At 40.5% G+C, this 23,387-nt stretch overlaps 1 protein-coding gene across 3 annotated transcripts in view; it reads left to right on the top strand.

Annotated features, from left to right (window-relative positions):
* Positions 1–23,387, top strand: part of FMN1 (formin 1) — a 371,304-nt gene that overhangs the window by 233,789 nt on the left and 114,128 nt on the right. For all 3 annotated transcript variants that reach the window (XM_089671307.1, XM_089671308.1, XM_089671310.1), the window contains one exon: positions 18,979–19,066. In XM_089671307.1, the coding sequence (XP_089527433.1) occupies positions 18,979–19,066 (88 nt within the window). The remainder of the gene's footprint in view (positions 1–18,978; positions 19,067–23,387) is intronic.

Genomic DNA, 23,387 nt, shown 5'->3' with positions numbered 1-23,387 from the left:
AGTGGACTGAGGCTGGAGTCAGTGCATCAAGAGCCACCACACACAGACAGATCCTGGCATGGGCTTCAAATGTCATATTCCTCTTGTCAAGCCGCTCCTGAACAACAAACAACGTCAGAAGCGTCTTACCTGGGCTAAAGAAAAACAGACCTGATCTGCTGCTCAGTGGTCCAAAGTCCTCTTTTCTGATGAGAGCAACTTTTGCATCTAATTTGGAAACCAAGGACCCAGAGTATGGAGGAAGAATGGAGAGGCACACACTGCAAGATGCTTGAAGTCCAGTGTGAAGTTTCCACAGTCTGTGTTGATTTGGGTAGCCATGTCATCTGCTGGTGTTGGTCCACTGTGCTTCATTAAGTCCAGGGTCAATGCAGCCGTCTACCAGGAGATTTTGGAGCATTTCATGCTTCCTTCCGCAGACGAGCTTTATGGGGATGCTGACTTCATTTTCCACCAGGACTTGGCACCTGCCCACACTGCCAAAAGCACCAAAACCTGGTTCAATGACCGTGGGATTACTGTGCTTGATTGACCAGCAAACTCGCCTGACCTGAACCCCATAGAGAATCTATGGGGCATTGCCAAGAGAAAGATGAGACATGAGACCGAACAATGCAGAAGAGTTGACGGCCACTATTGAAGCATCCTGGTCTTCCATAACACCTCAGCAGTGCCACAGGCTGATAGCTTCCATGCCACACCGCATTGAGGCAGTAATTGCTGCAAAAGGGGCCCAAACCAGGTACTGAGTACATATGCATGTGTTATACTTTTCAGAGGTCCGATATTGTTCTATGTACAATCCTTGTTTTATGGATTTCATGTAATATTCAAATTTTCTGAGATTGTGGATTTGGGGTTTTCATGAGCGGTAAGCCATAATCATCACAATTATGACAAATCACGGCTTGAACTATCTTGCTTTGAATATAATGAGTCTATCTCATATATTAGTTTCACCTTTTAAGTTGCATTACTGAAATAAATGAACTTTTTCACGATATTCACATTTTTCGAGTTTCACCTGTATAACGCTGCCTCCTCCTCTTCACTCCCTCTTTCTGTAGGGGTCTCTCAAGGTTCTGTCCTTGTACCCCTTCTCTTTTCCATCTACACCTCCTCCCTTGGTCACTTGATAAACTCCCACGGCTTTAAATACGATCTCTATGCTGATGACACACAAATCTATCTTTCTACCCCTCACCTCACCCCTGGAGTCTCCACTCGCATTACTAACCTACTAAGCGACATATCAGCATGGATGTCACTCCACTTCCTTAAACTCAATCTTTCCAAAACTGAGCTCTTAGTATTCCCCCCAGCCCGTGCCCCCTCCCCTGACTTCTCCATCAAGATCAATAACACAATCATCATTCCCTCCCCTCATGCCAGGGTACTAGGTGTAATTCTAGACTCCCATCTGTCCTTTCACCCCCAAATCCAATCCCTGTCCAAATCTTGTAGACTTCACCTCCGCAATATCTCCAAGATACGCCCGTTCCTAACCACGGAAACCACTAAGCAACTTATTCACTCCCTTGTTATATCTCGCCTTGACTATTGTAACTCACTCCTCATTGGCCTACCTAATCGCAGGCTATCCCCTCTTCAGTCTATCATGAATGCTGCTGCCAGACTTATCCACCTTACTAACCATTCTGTATCTGCCACCTCTCTCTGCCAATCCCTCCATTGGCTTCCCATTGCCCAACGGATAAAATTCAAAACATTAACAATAACGTATAAAGCCATTTATAACTCTGCCCCAAATTACATCACCAATCTTGTCTCTAAATATCACCCAAACCGTACTCTCCGTTCCTCGCAAGACCTCCTGCTCTCTAGCTCCCTTGTCTCCTCCCATGCTCGTCTCCAGGACTTTTCCAGAGCTTCCCCCATCCTCTGGAACTCTTTACCTCAATTTATCAGACTATCGCCTACTCTGCTCACTTTTAGGCAATCTCTGAAAACCTATCTCTTCAAGGAAGCCTATCCTGCCCTCAGCTAATAATGGAATATTCTACTCTTCCAACCAGTCCATCCCCCACAGTTACTACCTTTTGTACCACTAGCCCCGCCCTCCTAGAGTGTAGGCTCCAAGGAGCAGGGCCCTCCTTTCCCTCTTGTATTGAACTGTTTTGTTGCTGTATTGTCTCGTGTTATATTGTGAAGTGCTGAGCAAACTGTTGGCGCTATATAAATCCTGTATAATAATAATAATACTGCGAGCTACACCCTTTCCAGGACAGAGGGGACCTCTGGTTTTGAGTACTGCGCTTATTAATTGCACATCTGGTGAGTGCGCAATTTTATTTCCTGCACGACACCGAATTTTCGCCTTATTGGGAATATCTGAGTCACCTTCCTAATGATATCGTCGTAAAGAGCACTATAGAACTTTCATACACAATTTTATACCACTTCTGGACTTTATAATTTATGGTCTTATCATATTTTATGTGTTTAATGTTGGGCCTCAGGCATTCATATATACATATATTTATTTTTATTAGCGCTGCACTTTGTTTTACAATATTTAAGAACGTTTTAAGATTTCCTTTTAGTGCATTTTGCTGCTTCTATTTATATTTTTAGCACTTGCTGAATTGCACTTTTATAGATGTGGATACACAATTGCAATATATACAATTCATACTCATGATTGAGCTCATGTGGATGAAAACTATTTTAATTCAAAAGCGCTCTCACGTCTCAACAGTGCAATTGAATCAATCACGTGGAACTATGATTGATTGCATGACATTCCTGAACAAAATGATACAAATGCCTTCCCTATGAACATATTGCATACGGTGGATTTATAGGCCAAAATACAATCCATTACTCCTGGGTCGTTGTCCCTATACATAGAAAACCACAACGTTAATGGATAAAATAAACCACTTTTACACGTAAATTCAAAATGATGCACGAGAGATGCTTAGAGATGTTAGTTCTTATCCCTTTTAATAATAATGTTCTATTGTACACATTCAAGATGGGGAAAAGTACTCTCCCCTCTCGCATAGAACCCTCTGCTTATTCACTTTACCAAAACCAATCAAATCTGTTTTAACTACTCCTTTATAGAGGGTACTTGTTTGTAGGCAATTGAGTCCAAACGTGCTTCAGAGACATGGGGGATTTTCATGCAAGATCTTCCACCTACGCTGTACAATAATGACTGGTTTTTGGTACAGGGAACTGAACCCTGTCTCAAATGGGACACGCTTCCCTGTTCATTTCTCTTACTACTCCTATTATATCCTACCCATCCCATTTGGGGGGATCTTATTAGACTGTTGCTGAAGGTGTATTTCACACTGTTCCAAGAGCTTGCATTATGGGACTTTTTTTGTTCAGTAACTTGGAAACCAGCTTAAATATCCTCTGACATTTAAATCATGCTTGCACATTCCACCACCACACTTTTTAATGTCTATGGCAGCCTCATTCTGGAAGCAGCCATTTTATGGAGATAGATCGATCTATATATAAATTTGACTCTGTACGAAAACCTTTTGGCTTTGCAGGAATAATCTAGAGAGCTTGCAATAATGTGAAAGTGTTACTAAACCCAGGACCCTGCATTCACTTTATCCAGTCTCCCACACTACACAGAACATGGAAGTGAAATTAATTTTAGTGTATATATAAACTGCTAAATACCTTTTTCTCATTAGCAGTTAGAGCAGTCTTGTGGCTTCTATCAGTGTCCAGCAGAGCACATGTTAAAGCTTGTAGGAGGAGTTTTCATTCTGTTCTAGGAGGATGCAGAACCCCTGACTTATGTCTGGACAGTGCTGATTGGCCCTGTGCTGATCACATGCACTCTCCCAAGAAAAAACAAAAACCCTGTAGCAATACACACCAAACAGCATGTGCAGAGTGATTGCACATGATATGTCTTATCAGGTAATTAAAAGGGGGACACTGGAAGAAGGGGAGGATCGGAGAAGACAGAATCAAACAGCCTTTTTACACGATGCAGAGGATTAACCCCTTAGGTTCCACAGGGAGTATAACCGGCATGCTTTACTGCATGTACAGACTGATTTTACAGTTGTGGGTTTAGTAACACTTGAATGCTTGATGAAATACCTGGATAGCATAATATCTCCCCGCAGTGTAATTCTGTGATCTGTCCAAGTTGCCAGAAACAATTTTTCCTCTTAAAGTGATTTGTACAGTTTAGAGTTCAAGAATGCATTTCTATTCCCTTATTGGTGTATTGTGCATTACCTTCTTTTATAAATTCATTGTGTTATATGGTATGGCAAAAGCGGAACATGTGTGGGTATGGTACGCGTTGTTCTTGCACACTAGGATGTTTTTTGAGAGATGAGTTGTGATCCATCACTATGCATCTGTCAGCACCGTGATTAACATATCAAAGCTCAAGACAGGGTTAGCATAAGGGCCTCACTGGCGTCTTCTCCCCCTTGGATCTCCCTAATTGCTTGCATGTGTTTTGCAAGCGATTAGAAGAGAGGGACAAGGGTCCTGTGTCAGTGGAGAAAGATGTGTCACTGGAGCGTGACTAGAGACAGTCCCAGGAGAGAGCTTGTATGGGAGGATCATATGTAACCACAGCTTGGAGCCTGCAGATCATGAGCTGGAATCAAAAATCTCCCTATGCATAGATACTAGAATATGAGGTGACATATTACGCACGTGTTGTGAATCTTTGGTATTAATGATCATAACGATTTTTAAAAAATGTTTTTCTTCAGGAAGACTAGGCAGAAGAATGTATGCCAATATATGCTTGGTTGCTAAGTGAAGTTTTGTCTCATTACTGTACTTGTGGACCTCATAAATCATCAGTTTCTATCATGTAATATGCTACCCTCCTGTCCTTATTGAAATCTAAATTTCTAATTTGTCTCCATAAAATTTTATATTTCAATACAAAATCTGTTTAAACATACAAAGCACGGGTTGCTTTTTCCACTTCATTGGCTGCCCTGCAGGGTCTCACTCCTCCCTGGGATATCGGACATAAACACTTTAAATGCAAGTAGTATTTCTGTCTTAATTTTTTTCTTTTTAACCACGTCAAGTCTGGACACTTTTACCCCCTTCCTGTCCAGGACAATTTTCAGCTTTCAGTGTTATCACACTTTGAATGACAATTGCGGGGTCATGCAACACTGTAACCATATAAATTTTTTAGCATTTTTGTGAGACAGATAAAACTTTTATTTTAGTGGTATTTATTCACCACTGGGATTCTTATTTTTTTTTGCTATATGAATAACAAAGTCCAAATTTTTTTAAAGTGTTTCATATAAAATTTTGCAAATAAATAATCTTTCTTCATAAATCTTGGCCAAAATGTATTCAGTTTATCTCTTTAGTAACAAAAAAAAAAACGAATTCGTTTATAACCAAAAATTATAATTTTTCAAAAAAAATTTTTTTTTACATTTTATTTTTTTTATATTATATATATATTTTTTTAACATACCATCACCCTAGCAGTATAGTGTCACCATAGTGACACTGTACTACTTGTGGGGGGGGGGGTGATGTTTTGTTTTTTTTTACACCCATAAATGCTGTAAAAGCAATAATTTCTCCCCTTTGGCTGCATTCTTGCAGCCATTGAGAATTATTGTGTGAGCTGTGATTGGTCACAGCTTGTCACATGGTACAAGGATGTTGTGAATAGCCTTGTACCATGTGACCTCTGTGATCATTCACAGATTTCACACGTAGTAAGCAATGATGTCAGAACTGACATCTTCCTTACTACTCTTTATGTGATCACTGATTGGCCAATCAGTGATCACATGATCGGGACCTCACACAGAGGTCCCATACAACGATCGGTGTTCCACTGTGTCCGGATTGCGGTGCTGCACGCTCCCAGGGAGCGCGCACAAGCAGGGAGGCCATTTATAAACTGCTACCCGCCCCTGCACTGCTCCCGTCCAGCTTTTTATATACATGGGCCGGACGGGAAGTGGTTAAAGGAGTATTAAACCCAAAAGAAAACATGTATTATATTGCTAATTCTTAGATGTGATTGCATTAGGGTTTTTTTATGATTTCTTTCCTTGCTTACTACTCCATGTGATCACTGATTGGTCAATCAGCGATCACTTGATCGGGACCTCACACAGAGGTCCCATACAACAATCGGTGTTCCACTGTGTCCGGAGAACACAGTGGGCACCAAATCGTGGTGCTGTGCGCTCTCAGGGAGTGTGCACAAACAGGTAGCAGGGAGAACGTTTATAAACGGCCACCCTCTCCTGCACTGCTCTCGTCTGGCCGTTTATATACATGGGCCGGACGGGAAGTGGTTAATGACAATTTTTCCAGCTCTGTTTAATAAAGTGGCAAAAGGTATTTGCTCTATGCAATCAATAGAGAAATCAAGCCAAAAAATTTCTGTGATCATTGCATGGACTGCTGATAACTAAATAATTTTGCATTGGCGAGAAAATAATAATGCTATATACGAATGTCATCTTGGTTTTTACAAATTTTGAAATCTTGTTACTTTTAGTGGCCTTAGATTTTTTTGGGGCTCCGTTCACATCTGCCCAATCCAGGAGCATTCCTATTTCATTAATTGGTACCTCAAACGCAGCAAGCAAACTCCATGAGCTGCCTTGTCACATTTATCTCATGTAGGATTGTTGAGATCAGTGGGCTGCCCTGAGCATGTCTTCCGAAGAAAACACACACTTCAAATTGCTAGGTGTGAATGGTGACCTTATATTGACACAATGCTACTTTTGAACAGCAAGAGTAGAAATTATGTATCAAAGTTTAGTAGCACTTTCTAATTGCTCCTGTTTCACACTGCCTTGTCGTACGACCAGATCGATAATTACCACACTGTTCATGTGTAAACTCTGTTTAAGATGAATTTGAATGCAAAGATGCAGGAATAGCATCTCAAAAACTGTTCCGTGTGAGAACTAGTGTTTATTTAAAACTTCAGACTGATAGCTAATTACACATATAAAATGCTTATATAAGAATAGTTTACCTGCCAAAGAATTTGTATTTCTTTCTACCAATGCTAAAACATACACAGCCCTCCCTGACAGGGAAAGAGACCCAATTTTTTTTTCTCTGCCACTAGTTCAGTAACACAAGTCTCTTCCCCACTCCCAGCTTGGACATAGCGGACAATGAAAGGGAAAGCTGCATACTGATTAGCTCAAATTTTTGTCGCTATGCTCTCTCTGCTGTCTGAGCTCTTCTCATCATTGCATAGCAAGCTAATATTGAGCCAAGTGCTATTACTTATTATGTACTATTATGTATTACGTACTATTTGTACTCACTCAGTCACTATTGGGTTCCTTTTCTGTATTCTGAGAAAAAAAAACTGGTTGATCCTGCTGCCCTCTATTTTCCCCTTCTGTCCATGTCCCCAATGCAGTTAAGTATTGTACAGAGCAGTGTTGGAAGCTACTGTACATGGTCAGTTTTTCTACCTTGAGCATTTTCTCCTCATTACATCTTGGCAGCCCATGTGACTATAGAGTCACACATGTAGGCGGATACACGTTGGTAAATGACAGCCCACTCCCTCCCTCCCTCCTCCTCCATGCCCACTAACCAGCTAAACACAATGAGGGTGGGATATTATATCTTGATTGATGGAGGCTTCTAAGACCCAGGCTAGAAGGGCACGACCCATCCTGTGACTTGTAGAAATCCGCCCACACCATGATATTACCAAAAAATAGTAAAGGTTTGATTTTGACTATACTGTGTATATGTATGACAATTTAAAACTGTTTATTGATATTCATTTTTTTACTCTGTATCGCAAATGCTGTTTTTTTTATCTTAAACATGTGACTAGCAGCAGAGGACTAGAAGCTCCTTCTGCCACTGTTTCCCAGCAGACGGGCTGGAAAAGAGCTGGGTCACATGACAGCTGTATATAGATTAGTAAAAAGGTACTTAGATGTGTTTTTTGGGGGGTTTTTGTATATATTTATATATTATTTTTTTTTATTAATTACAGTGCCATCATCCACATACAGAAAAAAAATGTATAATGTAAATGAAACAGTGTTTAATATTACTTTAAAGGTGCATTAATACATACTCAGCTCTGTCCATTTGTCTTTTATTTATGCTTGAAGTTTAACTTTTATATATTTAACATTTTTTAGTTACGTCAACAATAATCTAATTTTAACTCTGTGTTAGCTGGTATAATTGGTCCTACGCTGCTCTTTAGTTCGACACCCACTTGTCCTCCAAAACTACACTGCTCAAAAATATTAAAGGAACACTTTTTAATCAGAGTATAGCATCAAGTCAATTAAACTTCTGGGATATTGATCTGGTCAGTTAAGTAGCAGAGGGGGTTGTTAATCAGTTTCAGCTGCTTTGGTGTTAATGAAATTAACAGGTGCACTAGATGGGCAACAATGAGACTACCCCCAAAACAGGAATGGTTTTACAGGTGGAGGCCACTGACATTTTTTACCTACTCATCTTTTCTGACTGTTTTTCGCTAGTTTTGCATTTGGCTAGGTCACTACTGGTAGCATGATACGATACCTGGAGCCTACAGAGGTTGCACATGCAGTATAACTCCCCCAGGATGCCACATCAATATGTGCCATTGCGAGAAGGTTTGCTGTGTCTCTCAGCACAGTCTCAAGAGCATGGAGGAGATTCCAGGAGACAGGCAGTTACTTTTGAAGAGCTGGACAGGGCCGTAGGAGGTCCTTAACCCATCAGCAAAACTGGTATCTGCTCCATTGTGCAAGGAGAAACAGGATAAACACTGCCGGAGCCCTACAAAATGACCCCCAGCAGGCCACTGGTGTTAATGTCTCTGACCACACAATCAGAAACAGACTTCATGAGGGTGGTCTGAGGGCCCGACGTCCTCTAGTGGGCCCTGTGATCACTGTCCAGCACCATAGACCTCCGTTGGCATTTGCCTTTTGGACACCAGAATTGGCAGGTCCACCACTGGTGCCCTTTGCTTTTCACAGATGAGAGCAGGTTCACCCTGAGCAACAGACGTGAAAGGGTCAGGAGAAGCCATGAAGAACATTATGCTGCCTGTAACATCATTCAGCGTGACTGTTTTGGTGGTGGGTCAGTGATGGTCTGGGGAGGCATATCCATGGAGGGACGCACAGACCTCTACAGGCTGAATGCCATTAGGTATCGGGTTGAAATCTTTGGACCCATTGTCAGACCTTACGCTGGTGCAGTGGGTCCCGGATTCCTCCAGGTGCACGACAGTGCCTGGCCTCATGTGGCAAGAGTATGCAGGCAGTTCCTGAAGGATACAGAAGCGTGAATAGGTAGGCGCTAGAACAACCGTTCATCAAAAAATGAGAGCAAGTGAACGCTCAACATCATTTAACAAATATTAGTCCTATACCAAATATAATATGAGACTCTCAACAACATCTAACAAATAATATTCATCTAACAAATGATATTCCTATATCAGACGTAATAAAATAGTGAACACAATATATATATATTGACAGTGTTTTTGGAGCCATCCAATCAATGTGGTTTTGCCTCTACTTAACTTGCTTGGTAATGGTGGTACGTCACTTCCTGAGGACGCCGCCAGGCGAAACGTGCATAGAAGCGTGATCCCGTCACTTCCGGGTTCCCGTGACGTCACATCTGTCCTATCTAAAGCGAGGCTTGGAACACACGCCGGCCATACTATTGGATTACTTATCTACACAGGCTGTACAAACTGGTGCCAGTTCTTTGGGCACCTTTACATGTGAGTGTAAAAGCTATATGTGTATTTGCTATGTAATTTCCAATAAATATTACACTTAGAACGTTTAATTCATCTGATTTATTTGAGCTGCTTGGAGCATCACCTTTATTATAAGGAGAGCCTGGTATTAAGAGTCCATCCACTATTGCTATACTTGGAGCCTTGTGAATACCCAACTGGGGGCAATTATCAGTAATTTACTGGTGACCGGGAGGTTTAACCTAGGAGAGCCTTTTGCTGGTCTTCAATACTCATAACAAAGCTGTATTTGACCACCTTTATCTGGGTCAATTGTTTCTGGTGAGTGAGAAATTCACTTATTTGTCTGCATGTGATGAAAGCGCACATTTGGTCTACAGAATTACATCGCCATGGGACTGTCACTATATATATATATATATATATATATATATATATATATATTGTTCACTATTTATTATGTCTGATATAGGAATATCATATTTTAGATGAATATTAGTTAGATGTTGAGTCTCATATCATTATATTTGGTATAGGACATATAGGATATATTTGTTAAATGATGTTGAGAGTTGATTTGCTCTAATTTTTTTGATGAACGGTTGTTCTAGCGGAGTTGATACCATTAAATGGCCCCCATGCTCGCCTGACCTAAATCCAACAGAATGCCTCTGGGAGATCATGCTTAGGTCCATCCAACGCCGCCAGGTTGCACCTCAGACTATCCAGGAGCTCAGTGATGCCCTGGTCCAGATCTGGGAGAAAATACCCCAGAACACCATCCGTCGTCTCATTAGGAGCATGCTCCGTCATTGTCAGGCATGCATACAAGCATGTGGGGGCCATACAAACTACTGACTACCATTTTGAGTTGCTGCAATGAAATTTCAGCAAAATGGACTAGCCTGCTGCATCATTTTTTCACTTTGATTTTCGGGATGTCTTTGAATTCAGTCCTCTGTAGGTTGATAATTTCATTTCCATCAAACGATGGGACAGCTTTACGTTCCTAACACATTACCCGGTCTATATCAGTATAGATAACCAGCATGATATTTTTCCCCATTGAGATCTGATGTGTTTTCAGAGTGTTCCTTTTAATCTTTTTTGAGCAGTGTATTTAACCACTTGCCTACCGGGCACTTATACCCCCTTCTTTACCAGGCCAATTTTCAGCTTTCAGCGCTGTTGCACTTTGAATGACAATTGCGTGGTCATGCAAGATTGTACCCATATGAAATTTTTATAATTTTTTTCTCACAAATAGAGCTTTCTTTTGGTTGTACTTAATCACGGCTTTTCCTTTTTGCGCTATAAACAAAAAAAAAGTGCAAAAAATTTAAAAAAAAAAAAGTTTTTGTTTCTATTATAAAATTTTTCAAACAGGTAATTTTTCTCCTTCACTGATGTGCTTTGATGAGGCAGCACTGATGGGCACTGATAGGCGGCACTGATGGGCAGCACTGATAGGCGGCACTGATAGGCAGCACTAATGAGGTGGCACAGATAGGTGGCACTGATAGGCGGCACTGATGATGGGTGTTGATAGACAGCACTGATAGGTGGCACTGACTGGCATCACTGCTGGGTGGCATTGACTGGCGGCAACTGCTGGGCACTGACTGGTGGCACTAACTGGCAGCACTGCTGGGCTGCACTGCTGGGCACTGGTGGGTGGCACTGCTGGGCACTGGTGGGTGGCACTGCTGGGCACTGGTGGGTGGCATTGCTGGGCACAGGTAGGTGGCATTGCTGGGCACAGGTGGGTGCACTGCTGGGTGGCACAGGTGGGTGCACTGCTGGGTGGCACAGGTGGGTGCACTGCTGGGTGGTACAGTTGGGTGCACTGCTTGGTGGCACAGGTGGGTGCACTGCTGGGCACCGATCATCAGGGCACTGATAATCAGTGCCCTGATGATCGGTGCCGATCCCTGCTCTGACAACTGCCATTTCTTGACAGTACTTTACTCGCGCTCTGACAGTGCAAGGAAAGTGCAGCCGAGAACCGGCAATTGCATTTCCCAGTGATCAGCTTGTCATTGGACACGGCTGATCACGTGGTAAAAGGCTGCTGTGATTGCCCTTTTACCACATCACGTGATCAGCTGTGTCCGTAGGACACAGCGATCATGGAGATCTCCGGGTGCGCGCAGGAGAGCGCGTTCTGGGAGGATGTCATATGACACCCTCCCAGAACTGGCCAGCCGCAGTGTAGCCGTCATTCGGCTATCTGCGGTTGGCAAGTAGTTAATGCCCCATATTTAGATTGAGAAATGTACGGTATAGACACAGTTGGATGGATAATGTTAATTTGGCTAAGCTTCATGTCTTTGAGATGGATAAAAATAGATTTACGAATGTGTGGCTACCACTTACTCGGGCAAGTTAAATGTTAGGTCTGTGTTTTTTCACGTAGTTAAAAATTTTATAGTAGGAGACCCTGGTTTCCAGTTGTCTTATGAGTGGCAGCTGCCACCATAAATGCAACACCTGTTTCATTGCAATGTGTCCTAAGCAAAGTCCTCCCCACATTTTTTTTTCCCATAGGTTGCTAGAATATATCCAAAACCATTTTTTTTTTTTTTTTTCCATTTTGAATAGTAGTGAAGGAATAAAATCTCTGCCAATATTTCTTTGCTGTCCACATACCTGCTGGGAGATTCGCACACTCACTTTGTTCTGGTGATTGTTTGCAGGACCAAAAGTAAGGAAAAACACGAACATTCTGATCTGCCCCCAGAAGAGGATTAGATGGGGACGCTTGTTCTGAACTCTTATGCTGTATAAGAGAAGACTTCCCTTACTTGGAGTGTTCTTCTCTTGCAGACCGTGGCAACGTGACGCTGACAAAAATAACAAAAACATGACATCCTTGCTCACTATAGCTGATAAGCTAATTAATTCTTTTCCTAATCAATGTTCTTATAATACTACAAAACATCCTAAATAGCACAGTGGCTAAATGGTTAGCACTTCCGCCTTGCAGTACTCGGGTCGTTGGTTTTAATCCCAACCACGGCACCACCTGCCTGGAGTTTGCATGTTCTCCCTATGCCTGCGTGGGTTTCCTCCGGGAACTCCGGTTTCCTCCCACACTCCAAAGACATGCTGGTAGGTGAATTGGATCCTGTCTAAAATTGGCCCTAGTATGTGCATGCATGAATGTGAGTTAGGGGCCTAAGATTGTACCCCCTTGAGGGTTAGGGACTGATGTGAATGTACAATATATATGTAAAGCGCTGCGTAAATTGACGGCGCTATATAAGTACCTGAAATAAATAAATAATCAATATTGAATAAAACATGATGGTAAATGTTACAAAAAGTTTAGTGGAAAGCATGCATGTTTTAGGATCTAACGCTTTGTACTGAAACTGCCTTATCCAAGCTTCTCTGTACTTGGGGAAAAAAAAACAAAAAAACAGGTATGTTATATGAGAAAATTGGATGGATGTGAACAGAGGGTTTATTTCTAGTGGCTGATCTAGCCTGGCACCACAGTGGTTAGTATTGCATAGCTCAGTCTGGGCAGTAGAGTGTTAATGCTTCAGTTTTCTCTCCCAGAGGGCCCAGTCTCAAGAGTAATTGTGACCATGTGTATTTGTGTTTAGAGACCTGAACTTCTTGGCTGAGCATTACGTGGACTTCTCAAATATTTAGAATAAAAGGATTTTGGGTGTGGGGTGTTTATCACTCAGATATTTTTCCTCATTTTCTTTTCTTCAAGTTTCTGTGTTTACAGTTGTTTACCCATTCACCGCTGGCACACTTTGTACAGGGTCGTCTCATCACTTTTGTTAGAGCCATTTTTACTACTGAATAGGTTAAGAACACACACAGTGGTGGGAAGACCTAGAGCCTACTTTTTTGCAGTAGATAATCCTCCCATTATGTTTCTTTTTAAGGCCTTTGTTGAGGAAGAGCCTTCATTGTAGGATATAGCCTGTCATTTTGATGTTATAATGCAAGTACATACAAAATGCAGTATTTCCTCTTTCTGTTCATGCTCCCAGTTGCCCCCAGTGAGGGGTAGGAAAGGGTAGATAATTTGAGTGATTTGATGTTGCAGTTCTGCTAGATTCACAAATACTTTGCTCTCTCAAGCAAAAAATAAAGGTGAAATTATTAGTTGGCCATCTTCTCCCATTTCCAAAACACCCTATTTTTTATCTTTGAAGAGGTAAAATTGGCATTTTCTTTATTAAAGAAGATATTCACATTTTTGTCGATGCCTCTTGGTGAGTGGAGAGATGCCAGCCTTTTATCCCTGAAGCACTAGGTATTTACAGTAGTGTACTTGGGGACATTTGGGTGGAGGACTGTTTGCAAACCTCTGTTCCAAGTTGTTTCAATTTGAAACAAGACCCTTATTTCTTGTTTTCCTTTTTAAATATAGGTGTATATCATAATGACACCTCATGTGGATACCATTTTTTGTTAATTTTGAAATTTTGTTGCAATAACAGGCAAAAATTACATTATTGCTTAACCCTGAACAAGTGTATATATCTGGAATTTTTGACGTTCTCCAACTTCATTTGCTTCATGTATGTTTTTGGGGTATTTTGAAGCCAGTGGGCAGAGCTTGACACTTAAACTTGTTTTAAAAGCTCAGCATTTTTTACCATAATGCATTCTCTGCATTACGGTAATAAATTTCCCAGTTTGTATTGCTCCTCCACACCACTGTATACTTACCCAATTCCTATCTTGATCCATCTCCGTGCCTGTCTGCAGTGGCTCTCTCTGCTCACAGAGGCAGCAGTGGCAGTCATTCGCTTCTGCTGCTGTCAATCATTTCCTGTGAGATAGTGGAGGGAGGGGATGAGTTGCGCAGTGTTTGTCAATAGACACAGCCCAGCTCAGGATCAAGCCTGCAGGTGTGCTCCAATAGCAAATGGCTTGCTATGGGGGCACACGATGAGGAGGAGGAGACGAGAGCACCAGTAGGAAAACCCAGAAGAGGACGTTTGAGGCCGATCTATGCAACACCATCACACAGAGTAGGTAAATATAACATGTTACTTTCCAAAAAAAATTTAAAAACTTAAATGCTTTAAGCTGAGAGGAAGCATGGCAGAATAGGTCTATTCAAATCTTAGCATTTATAGTAAGATCTAAAGGATACCTGCCTGTCTGGACTGCTTTTGGTTTTAAACTCAACAGTGGCAACATACTGTTTCCTACACAACAGTCTAGTGAAGGCCTACACAAGCCACTTCATCAGAAACCTGGTGCGACATAGTATCTGAGTACACCCCAACAGATTTGTCAGCCTTTATTTTCAATGCGGGCCATTGATTGCAAACAAGATTTTTCCTAACAAATATATTCAAGACCATGTTGTAAAAATGAATACACCCCAATGAAAGTCTTAGGAGCAAAGCTAAATTTTAGACAACAGAATCGTAATTAGCAAGAATCCAACTACAGGTGAGCCTAATTCATTAAACAGGTGTCCAGCAGACAGTTGAATATAAAAGAGCGTTGCTTAACAAAACCCCTTCCCATTTACTGCTGTCAGCAATGGCACAAGGCCTGAGAAAGAAAATAATTTCCTTAAACTAGAAAGGTGAAGGCTACAAGAAGAGCAAAGCTTTACTTAGAATACTGTAGCAAAAGTGATACAAAAATTTAACAAGGATGGAACTGCAGCCATCTCACAGACATCCAGGCTGGCCATTGAAGTTTAATACCTCAACAGGAGCATCTCCTGATGAGAAGGGTTGAAGAAAATCACCATGTAAGTTCACTGCAGTTGGCTAAGGAAGTAGAAATCCAAACTGGGATGATTGTTTCTTGTGACACAATACAGCAGAAATTGCAGAGGAATGGCATGCATGGGTGTTGTCCACGAAGGAAGCCTCTCCTACAGCCCATACACAAAAAAGCCCACCTAGAATTTGCCAGGGCCCATGCTGAAAAAGAAGATAACTACTGGGACTCTACTCTGGAGTGATGAGACCAAGATAGATGCTTTTGAACTGATGGCTTCAAAACTGTGTGGTGTCGCAAAGGTGAGGAATACAAAGAAAAATGCATGGTGCCTACAATGATACATGGTGGTGGCAGTGTCGTCCTGTGGGGCTGCATAAGTGCTACTGGTTTTGAGGAGCTGCATTTCATTGATGGGATCATGAATTCACAGATGTACTGCTCTATATTAAAAGAGAAGATGCTGCCATCGCTGGTTTGGTCCTCATGCACTTTTCCAACATGACAATCTAAGGCCACTGTTGCATTTCTGAAGAACAGGGTGAAAGTGATTCAGTGGCCAAGTATGTCTTCTGATCTGAACCCAATCGAACACCTATGGGGAATTCTGAAGAGACAAGTTGAGCATCACTCTCCATCCAGCATCCAGGCTCTAAAAGAGGCCATTCTGGAAGAATGGAAAAAATTGATGTTGCAATATTTGGCCAACTTGTTCATCCCATGCCTAGAAAACTTGGTGCTGTCCTTACAAATCATGGAGGTCATGCATTCATTCCCATCACTGGGTGTATTCATTTTTGCATCAACTAATTTGAGTAATACTGAAGATTTTGTAATCTACATTAATTATTAACCTTACTTTCATGTAATGAGCTAAAAAAATGTTCTATAAATTCAGTTTTGTCAAAATTTTGGAAATTGTTCTCGTGTTCATTGAGAGATTGATTAAAATCTTACTTTTCAAATGGGTGTATTAATTTATGCAGATTGGGATTCTTATTAGGTTTTTACACAATCAAAAAATATCTCAAATCCACAGGAGGGTCCTTTAGTGTTCAGTGATCCAACTGCACCAGTATCATTTCAACTCCATACCATTTCTCCATCAGTGTATGAATTTGCCTCAATTGGATTATCTACCAAGTTTTATTTCACAGCTTGCTGACTTTTGCCTTAAGGACGGTGTGGTGTTCTACACTGGTTTCTTCATTCTGGTGTTTGTTTTATTTAAATTCCAACATGGGTCCTGTAGGTGGATTTCTTTTAAATAGCCATTTGGTGGGCACTTATGTAACTAACTGCCCCCACAAGTTTATTACCATACAGATTCAATATTATTAGGGGCTACATACCTACTTATTCTGTTCATTCTACCCACAACTTTACTCCCACCATTGCCTTTCCTGTTGTTTATTTACTTATTTGTCTTTTCTTTCCTGCTCTTATACCCGTGCCCTGCGCTTTTTTCCTCCAGTTTGCCACATTAGTGGAGGATATAACTGGAAAGTCACTTAAAATTTCTTGTTTCTGGCATTGCAGTGTAACCCATATACAAAAAAGAGTTTAGGACTCTGAAGACATTATTGAGTTGAGTTACTAAAGGCTAATTTGGCTGTGTACTTTGCTAGGAAAGGTTCCCCAAAGCTAAGTGAATTCTGTAAAACTTCCTGTTGCAAAGAATACGCAATTAAGCGCAAGGGCATTTTAAAAAATAGCATTTTTGCAATCATGTTATTGGATAATGGAAGTTAGCAGAACTTCACCACACTCGCTAAGCTCTGTTGAAAATTCCCTTGCAAGTGCAGTCTATTTGCTTTTCGTAAATCAACCCCTATGCTTCAGTCTGTGGTCAAACCACTGATATATTTCATTGCTGCTCTTATTGTAATTATATTCAAACATTTTGATATGTGCTCTTCACTTTAATCTGAGACATCCTATATACTGAACTTTATGTAGCTCATGACCCTTGGATGGATTTTAACAATTTCTATTGAGGACAATAACAGAGCAATAGGAAAGCCAAAGAAAATCCTGCATCCAAGTGTTTATGTAAAATATTTAAGTCTACAGTTTATCCAAACAGGCCCTAGATGATACAATATGGTGGATATACTATAAGGTGCACTCATATGCCTCAAGGACAAAAATCTTTGAAACTCTTCCCATTGTACTCAGTGCGTTGTCAAAGAGAACACAGAACATTGTGTCCTGTGCCAATAAAAATAATGTAACTTTTAGTGGACATAGTGTGGATCTTTCCATTCCCTTTAATTGGATGTTACCAGACAATGAAGCTTGCTATGTTTAAAGGTGCACAATTTTTCAATACACTCTGGAAACATTAGTAAAATACATGGTTTGTACCCAAATCTTCCAGTTTCTGCCATAACTTTATTTTACAATGTCAATTGAAAAAAAAATCTGTATGATCTTAAGGAGATCAGCAATGGTAGCCCCACTTATGAATGGTCTTAAAATTACAAGTAGAGCTGGTTATACATTATACAATTTTCTTGAATTTACTTTAGTTTTCTCTTCAACTATGTAGTGCAAGGGCTTGCCTGATTACATACAAGTTGAAAGTGTTTAGGTTTGACCTCATATTATATGGTTATAAGGACAATTTGTGCAAGAAAATTATACAATGTATGGCCAGCCTTTGCCTTCATTTGTCACTGGAGGGTATGAACACTTAAACATTTTGCTTGAAAAAGAAAAAAAAACTAAATTGTTAGGCCTCTTTCACATGGAGTGGGCTCCGTTTCACTCACGGTATCTGTCCCCTGATCCCCTGCTGATCCGTGTCCGATCAGTTTGTTGGGAGCGGACATGGACAGAGCCGCTTTGCTGTATGGACTGGTGGGTGTGCACTGATCGGCAGTTGGTTTACACTTAACTGCCCTCTGATCCACCTAGACAGAGGGGGCCGGATCCCCTTCAACTAGATCAGCTTGGAGGAAGACTTCTATCCATTTACACCTGCCAGTCTATAGAGCTACACGGATCATCGATTAGGTCTGCCTGAAAAACTGACAGAGGGCATCATTTGGAGGGGCCTAAAAGTTAGTCAAATTTGACTTATAGTGGGATGTTAACTTCGCACTTTGTTCTAGTAAAAAATACTTCTTTATGTTGTCCTGTGGCTATCGTGCTTAAATGCCTAAGTGTGTGGTTTTTTTTTTTGTGGTTTTTTTTTTTTTTATTATTATTTTGGGGGGTTTTGTTTTTTTATGTAACCTCTGTAGAGGTCAAGGTGGCTGATCATGTCCACCATTTGTGATTTTGACCAAATGCTTAGAATTCTGGTCATGTGGTCAGTAATGGAGCGAGCATTTTAGCAGTATCTCCAGGAAGGTATTTCAGCCTTGTTACTCTATCATTTCTGGTCAGACAGCTGACAGGATTCTGAAATATGTTGACACCATTGATGTGTAAAAGATTAATGTATCAATGAATTAACCAATTATGTGACTCTGCTTATATGGTAAAATAAATGTAGATCTTATTACTTTATTATATGCTCTCAATTACAGATTATAAAGCTGTTGGATGCAAAGAGATCGCAGGCTGTAGGCATTCTAATATCAAGTTTACATTTAGATATGAAGGATATACAACAAGGTAAGCTGCATTAAGCAGAACATATGTTAATTAACTGTTGTATGGGTGTGTATGTATATGCGTGTGTGTGTGTGTGTGTGTGTGTGTGTGTGTATGTATGTATGTGTATATATATATATATATATATATATATATATATATGTGTATATGTTTGTGTGTATATGTATGTGTGAGTATAATATACTGTATATTTGTGTGTGTGTGTGTGTGTATAGAGAGAGAGAGAGAATTTTGTATATGTGTGTACACACACACAGACTGATCAAATATACCTTTATAACTTCTGACATGCATAACACTGATTATCTTGTTACAATGGCACCTGAAAGTCAGTTGGATATATTGGGCAGCAAGTAAACATGTTCATGAAATTGAAGTGTTTGAAAGCAATAAAATGGGCAAGGTGCACACTCTCGGGTTTAATTTGAATGTATGTACATCCAACTTGGAGGAAGGGTTTAGGAATTACAGCTCTTAAGAGTAGCCATCCCCCATTTTTCAAGGGACCAAAAGTAATTGGACAAATGAATATAATATTAAATAAAATGTTCATCTTTAATATTTTGTTGAGAACCCTTTACTGGCAATGACTGCCTGAAGTCTGGAGCACATGGACATTACCAAAGACTGGGTTTCCTCCTTTCTGATGCTTTGCCAGGCTCTAACTGCAGCTGTCTTCAGTTGTTCTTTGTGGGTCTTTCTGCCTTTAGTCTTGCCTTCAGCAAGTGAAATGCATGCACAATTGGGTTGAGATCAGGTGATTGACTCGGCCATTGCAGAATATTCCACGTGTTTTCCTTCAAAAGCTCCTGGGTTGCTTTTGCAGTGTATTTTGGATCATTGTCCATCTGTACTGTGAAGCGCCGTCCAATTGACTTTGTTGCATTCTGAATCTGGGCTGACAGATCTCTAAACAATGCAGAATTCATCCAGTGTCTTCTGTCACATCATCAATAAACACCAATGACCTAGTGCCACTGGAAGCCATGCATGCCCATGCCATCACACTGCCTCCACCATGTTTTACAGAAGACGTTGTGTGCTTTGGATCGTGAGCTGTTCCAAGCCTTCTCCACACTTTTTTTTTTTTTTCTTCCCGTCATTATGGTACAGATTAAACTTGGTTTCATCCATCCAAAGAATGCTTTTCCAGAACTGGTCGTCTGGCTTTTTTTAGATGTTTTTTGGCAAAGTCTAATTTGGCTTTTCTATTCTTCAGGCTTATGAATGGTCTGCACTTTGTGGTGAACCCTCTGTATTTTCTCTCGTGAAGTCTTCTCTTGATTGTAGACTTTGATAATGATACGCCCACTTCCAGGAGAGTGTCCTTCATTTATCTGGATGTTGTGAATGGGTTTTTCTTTACCATGGAGAGGATCCTGCGATCATCCACCACTGTTGTCTTCCATGGATGTCCATGCCTTTTTATGTTGCTGAGATCACCAGTGCGGTCTTCTTTCCTCAGATTGTACCAAACTGTTGATTTGGCCACTCCTAATGCTGTTGCTATATCTGATGGATTTGTTTCATTTTTTAAGCCTTACAATGACCTTTTTCAGTTGCATGGACAGCTCCTTTGAACGCATGATGTAGGTTCACTCCAATAGATTCCAAATTCAAATACAACACTTAGAATCATCTCCAGACCTTTTACCTGCTTAATTGATGAAGAAATAATGGAGTAGCACACACCTGGCCAGGAAACGGCTTTTGATTCAATCGTCCTATTACTTTTGGTCCCTGGAAAAAAGGGGGGATGGCTACTCTTAAGAGCTGTAATTCCTAAACCCTTCTGCCAATTTGGATGTACATACCCTCAAATTAAACCTGAGAGTGTGCACTTTCAGTCCATTGTATAACTATAGTTTGAATATGTTTTGGTAAATACCAGAAAAAACTAAAATTGTGCCTGTGTCCAAATATATGGACCCAACTGTATATAATATTTAGTGGAACAGTGCCTGGTGGGTCCTGAGCGCACTTGCTATAATGTACACACAAGTATGTTCAGCATGCTTTCCACATTGCGCATCCACTCTAGCTTCTTCATCCACTGCCATTGACTATGTAACACCCACACATATACACTGGTGGTGTTGTCCTATTGCCATTGTCAGATTCTTACAGATACCAGAGAGTGTACAATACACTGCATTTGCCACCATGGGCAGTAGGCACCAAAATAATGTTTTTAAAAGAAAATGGAAGATCACAGTGTATTTGATGGATGTTAGTGACTGCAAAAGTATTAAAAGCATTTTTAGTAATGCCAAGCTCAGGAGGCAGTTTTCCATTGCCACCAATCAGAAGTATTTTAGCTGCATTAATGCTGGTTGCCAATGGTTAACATTCATTCTACTGCATATTCATATGTATGTTGGTGTTGTATATATACAGGGTATGTAGGGCAGCACAGTGGCTAAATGGTTAGCACGTCCGCCTCGCAGTACTAGGGTAGTTGGTTCGAATCCCAACCACGGCAACACCTGCCTGGAGTTTGCATGTTCTCCCTGTGCCTGCGTGGGTTTCCTCCGGGTTCTCCGGTTTCCTCCCACACTCCAAAGACATGCTGGTAGGTGAATTGGATCCTGTCTAAATTGGCCCTAGTATGTGTGAATGGGAGTTAGGGACCTTAGATTGTACGCCCCTTGAGGGTTAGAGATTAATGTGAATGTACAATATATATGTAAAAAAGCGCTGCGTCAATTGACTGCGCTATAGAAGTACCTGAATAAATAAATACATGTAAGTGCAGTTATAAATATAGGGCTAATATACACTCATTTAGCAACAAAGTCTGCCCAGGAATGTGTTTTAATAGGTGGGGCTTGTAGTGGGATGCTTAATGTTTATTGCATTTACAACTTATGTTCAGCTGTCTCCACACTATTTGTAGCATTAACTCTGCTCCTGGTAGAAGGTATTTAGCTGTTCAGTAGCAAATTATGAGGGAAAGGTGTGTGTTAAGTCCTCACCTACTGGATGCAGCTTCATCTGCATCCTATTATGGCTGAACTGACCTTTGCCTTTGATGTTTAGTGCTTGTTAGTTCAAGGGGCACTTAAGTGGAAGTATTACTGTGGCTAGTATATGTTTTACACTGCTTTCCCCTCCAGTCTCTCTTGGAATTAGCACTCCCACCCCCACCCCCACCCTCTTTGCTGTCTTGCTGCTCATTAAAAGACTTTAGCTATGTTCTAATTAGTTTAACACATTGAGTTGGAATGAGTGAACCTTATGCCTACTTGACCATAGAAGAGCTCTCAGGGCCTTTCACTCACCAAAATCGTATTTGCAAAATTTTCAGATATTTGCATGTGTTTTTACAACTGCTTTTCCTTCTTTGATATATCTAAAAGAAAATTGCTTTTATAACCAACTCTATTTACATTAGATGTGTGTTTTAACAAAAGTTGTCATTTATTCAATTTGAGATTTTTCTTTTTAATGCCTTCAGACCTGTTGAAAATGTGGACCTAGCTGGCTAAAGCATGCTCTGATCTTTTTTATGTATCTTTAAGGCTTGGTGAATAAGCTAACAAAGTTTATTTACCCACAGCAACCAAATGATCTTTCTTCCCTAGTATAAGTACTGTAAACAGAAATCTGGTTGCTTGCGGTCACTGCACTCTGCACATAGCCCTTGCACTTGTTTGTCTTGTGTTTAAATGGAATTTGTAATTCTACATATATCATTTTTATTCATTAATATTAAGGACAGAAAAGTAGTTTTGTTTTTAATGTTTTTCTGTTTTTCCTTATAAGCTTCCATGAAAGAAGACTGTTCACAGACCACAATAGCTGAATATGAAATTGACACACACATTCCAGTGTGTTCCTTTCCAGGTTTGCATTGCAGCAAACCGGCTTTTCATGTGGTGTTTTCAAAATACGCATATTCTCTGAATCCTTTTATCATGGGTGTAACTTGCCTTTAAGGGTTGTGTAAATCAAATGTTATAAATCTAAAAAAATAGATTGTTTAAAAAATCAGTAAAGGAATGTGTAGACCTTGCACAAACAAACGGACATAAAATTTAATTTGAATAAAATATTAGCATAAATACAGTATACACAGAAAGCAAAGCAATTGGCACAGTCTGATTAAAGGGTAGTTCCACTTTTGTGGGGGAAAATAAAGCAAATAATAATAAAAAAAAATATTCCTAGCATATACAATTACTGCACAACTCATATTGTAATTGAATGTTAACTACCTTTCCTTATCAATCTTGGATCTGTAATTTCCTGCAAAATGCTTATGCAATATGGCAACATGGAGGTGTTATGTACACAGATGGTGTACAGAACAACCCCCAGA

The sequence above is a fragment of the Staurois parvus genome, unplaced genomic scaffold (genome assembly GCF_062004578.1).
Source record: "Staurois parvus isolate SC_StPar_1 unplaced genomic scaffold, SC_StPar_1.0 ptg000104l, whole genome shotgun sequence".
Classification (NCBI taxonomy): domain Eukaryota; kingdom Metazoa; phylum Chordata; class Amphibia; order Anura; family Ranidae; genus Staurois; species Staurois parvus.
The sequence above is the reverse complement of the archived record's forward strand: the minus strand, read 5'-3'. Positions and strand labels throughout refer to the sequence as shown.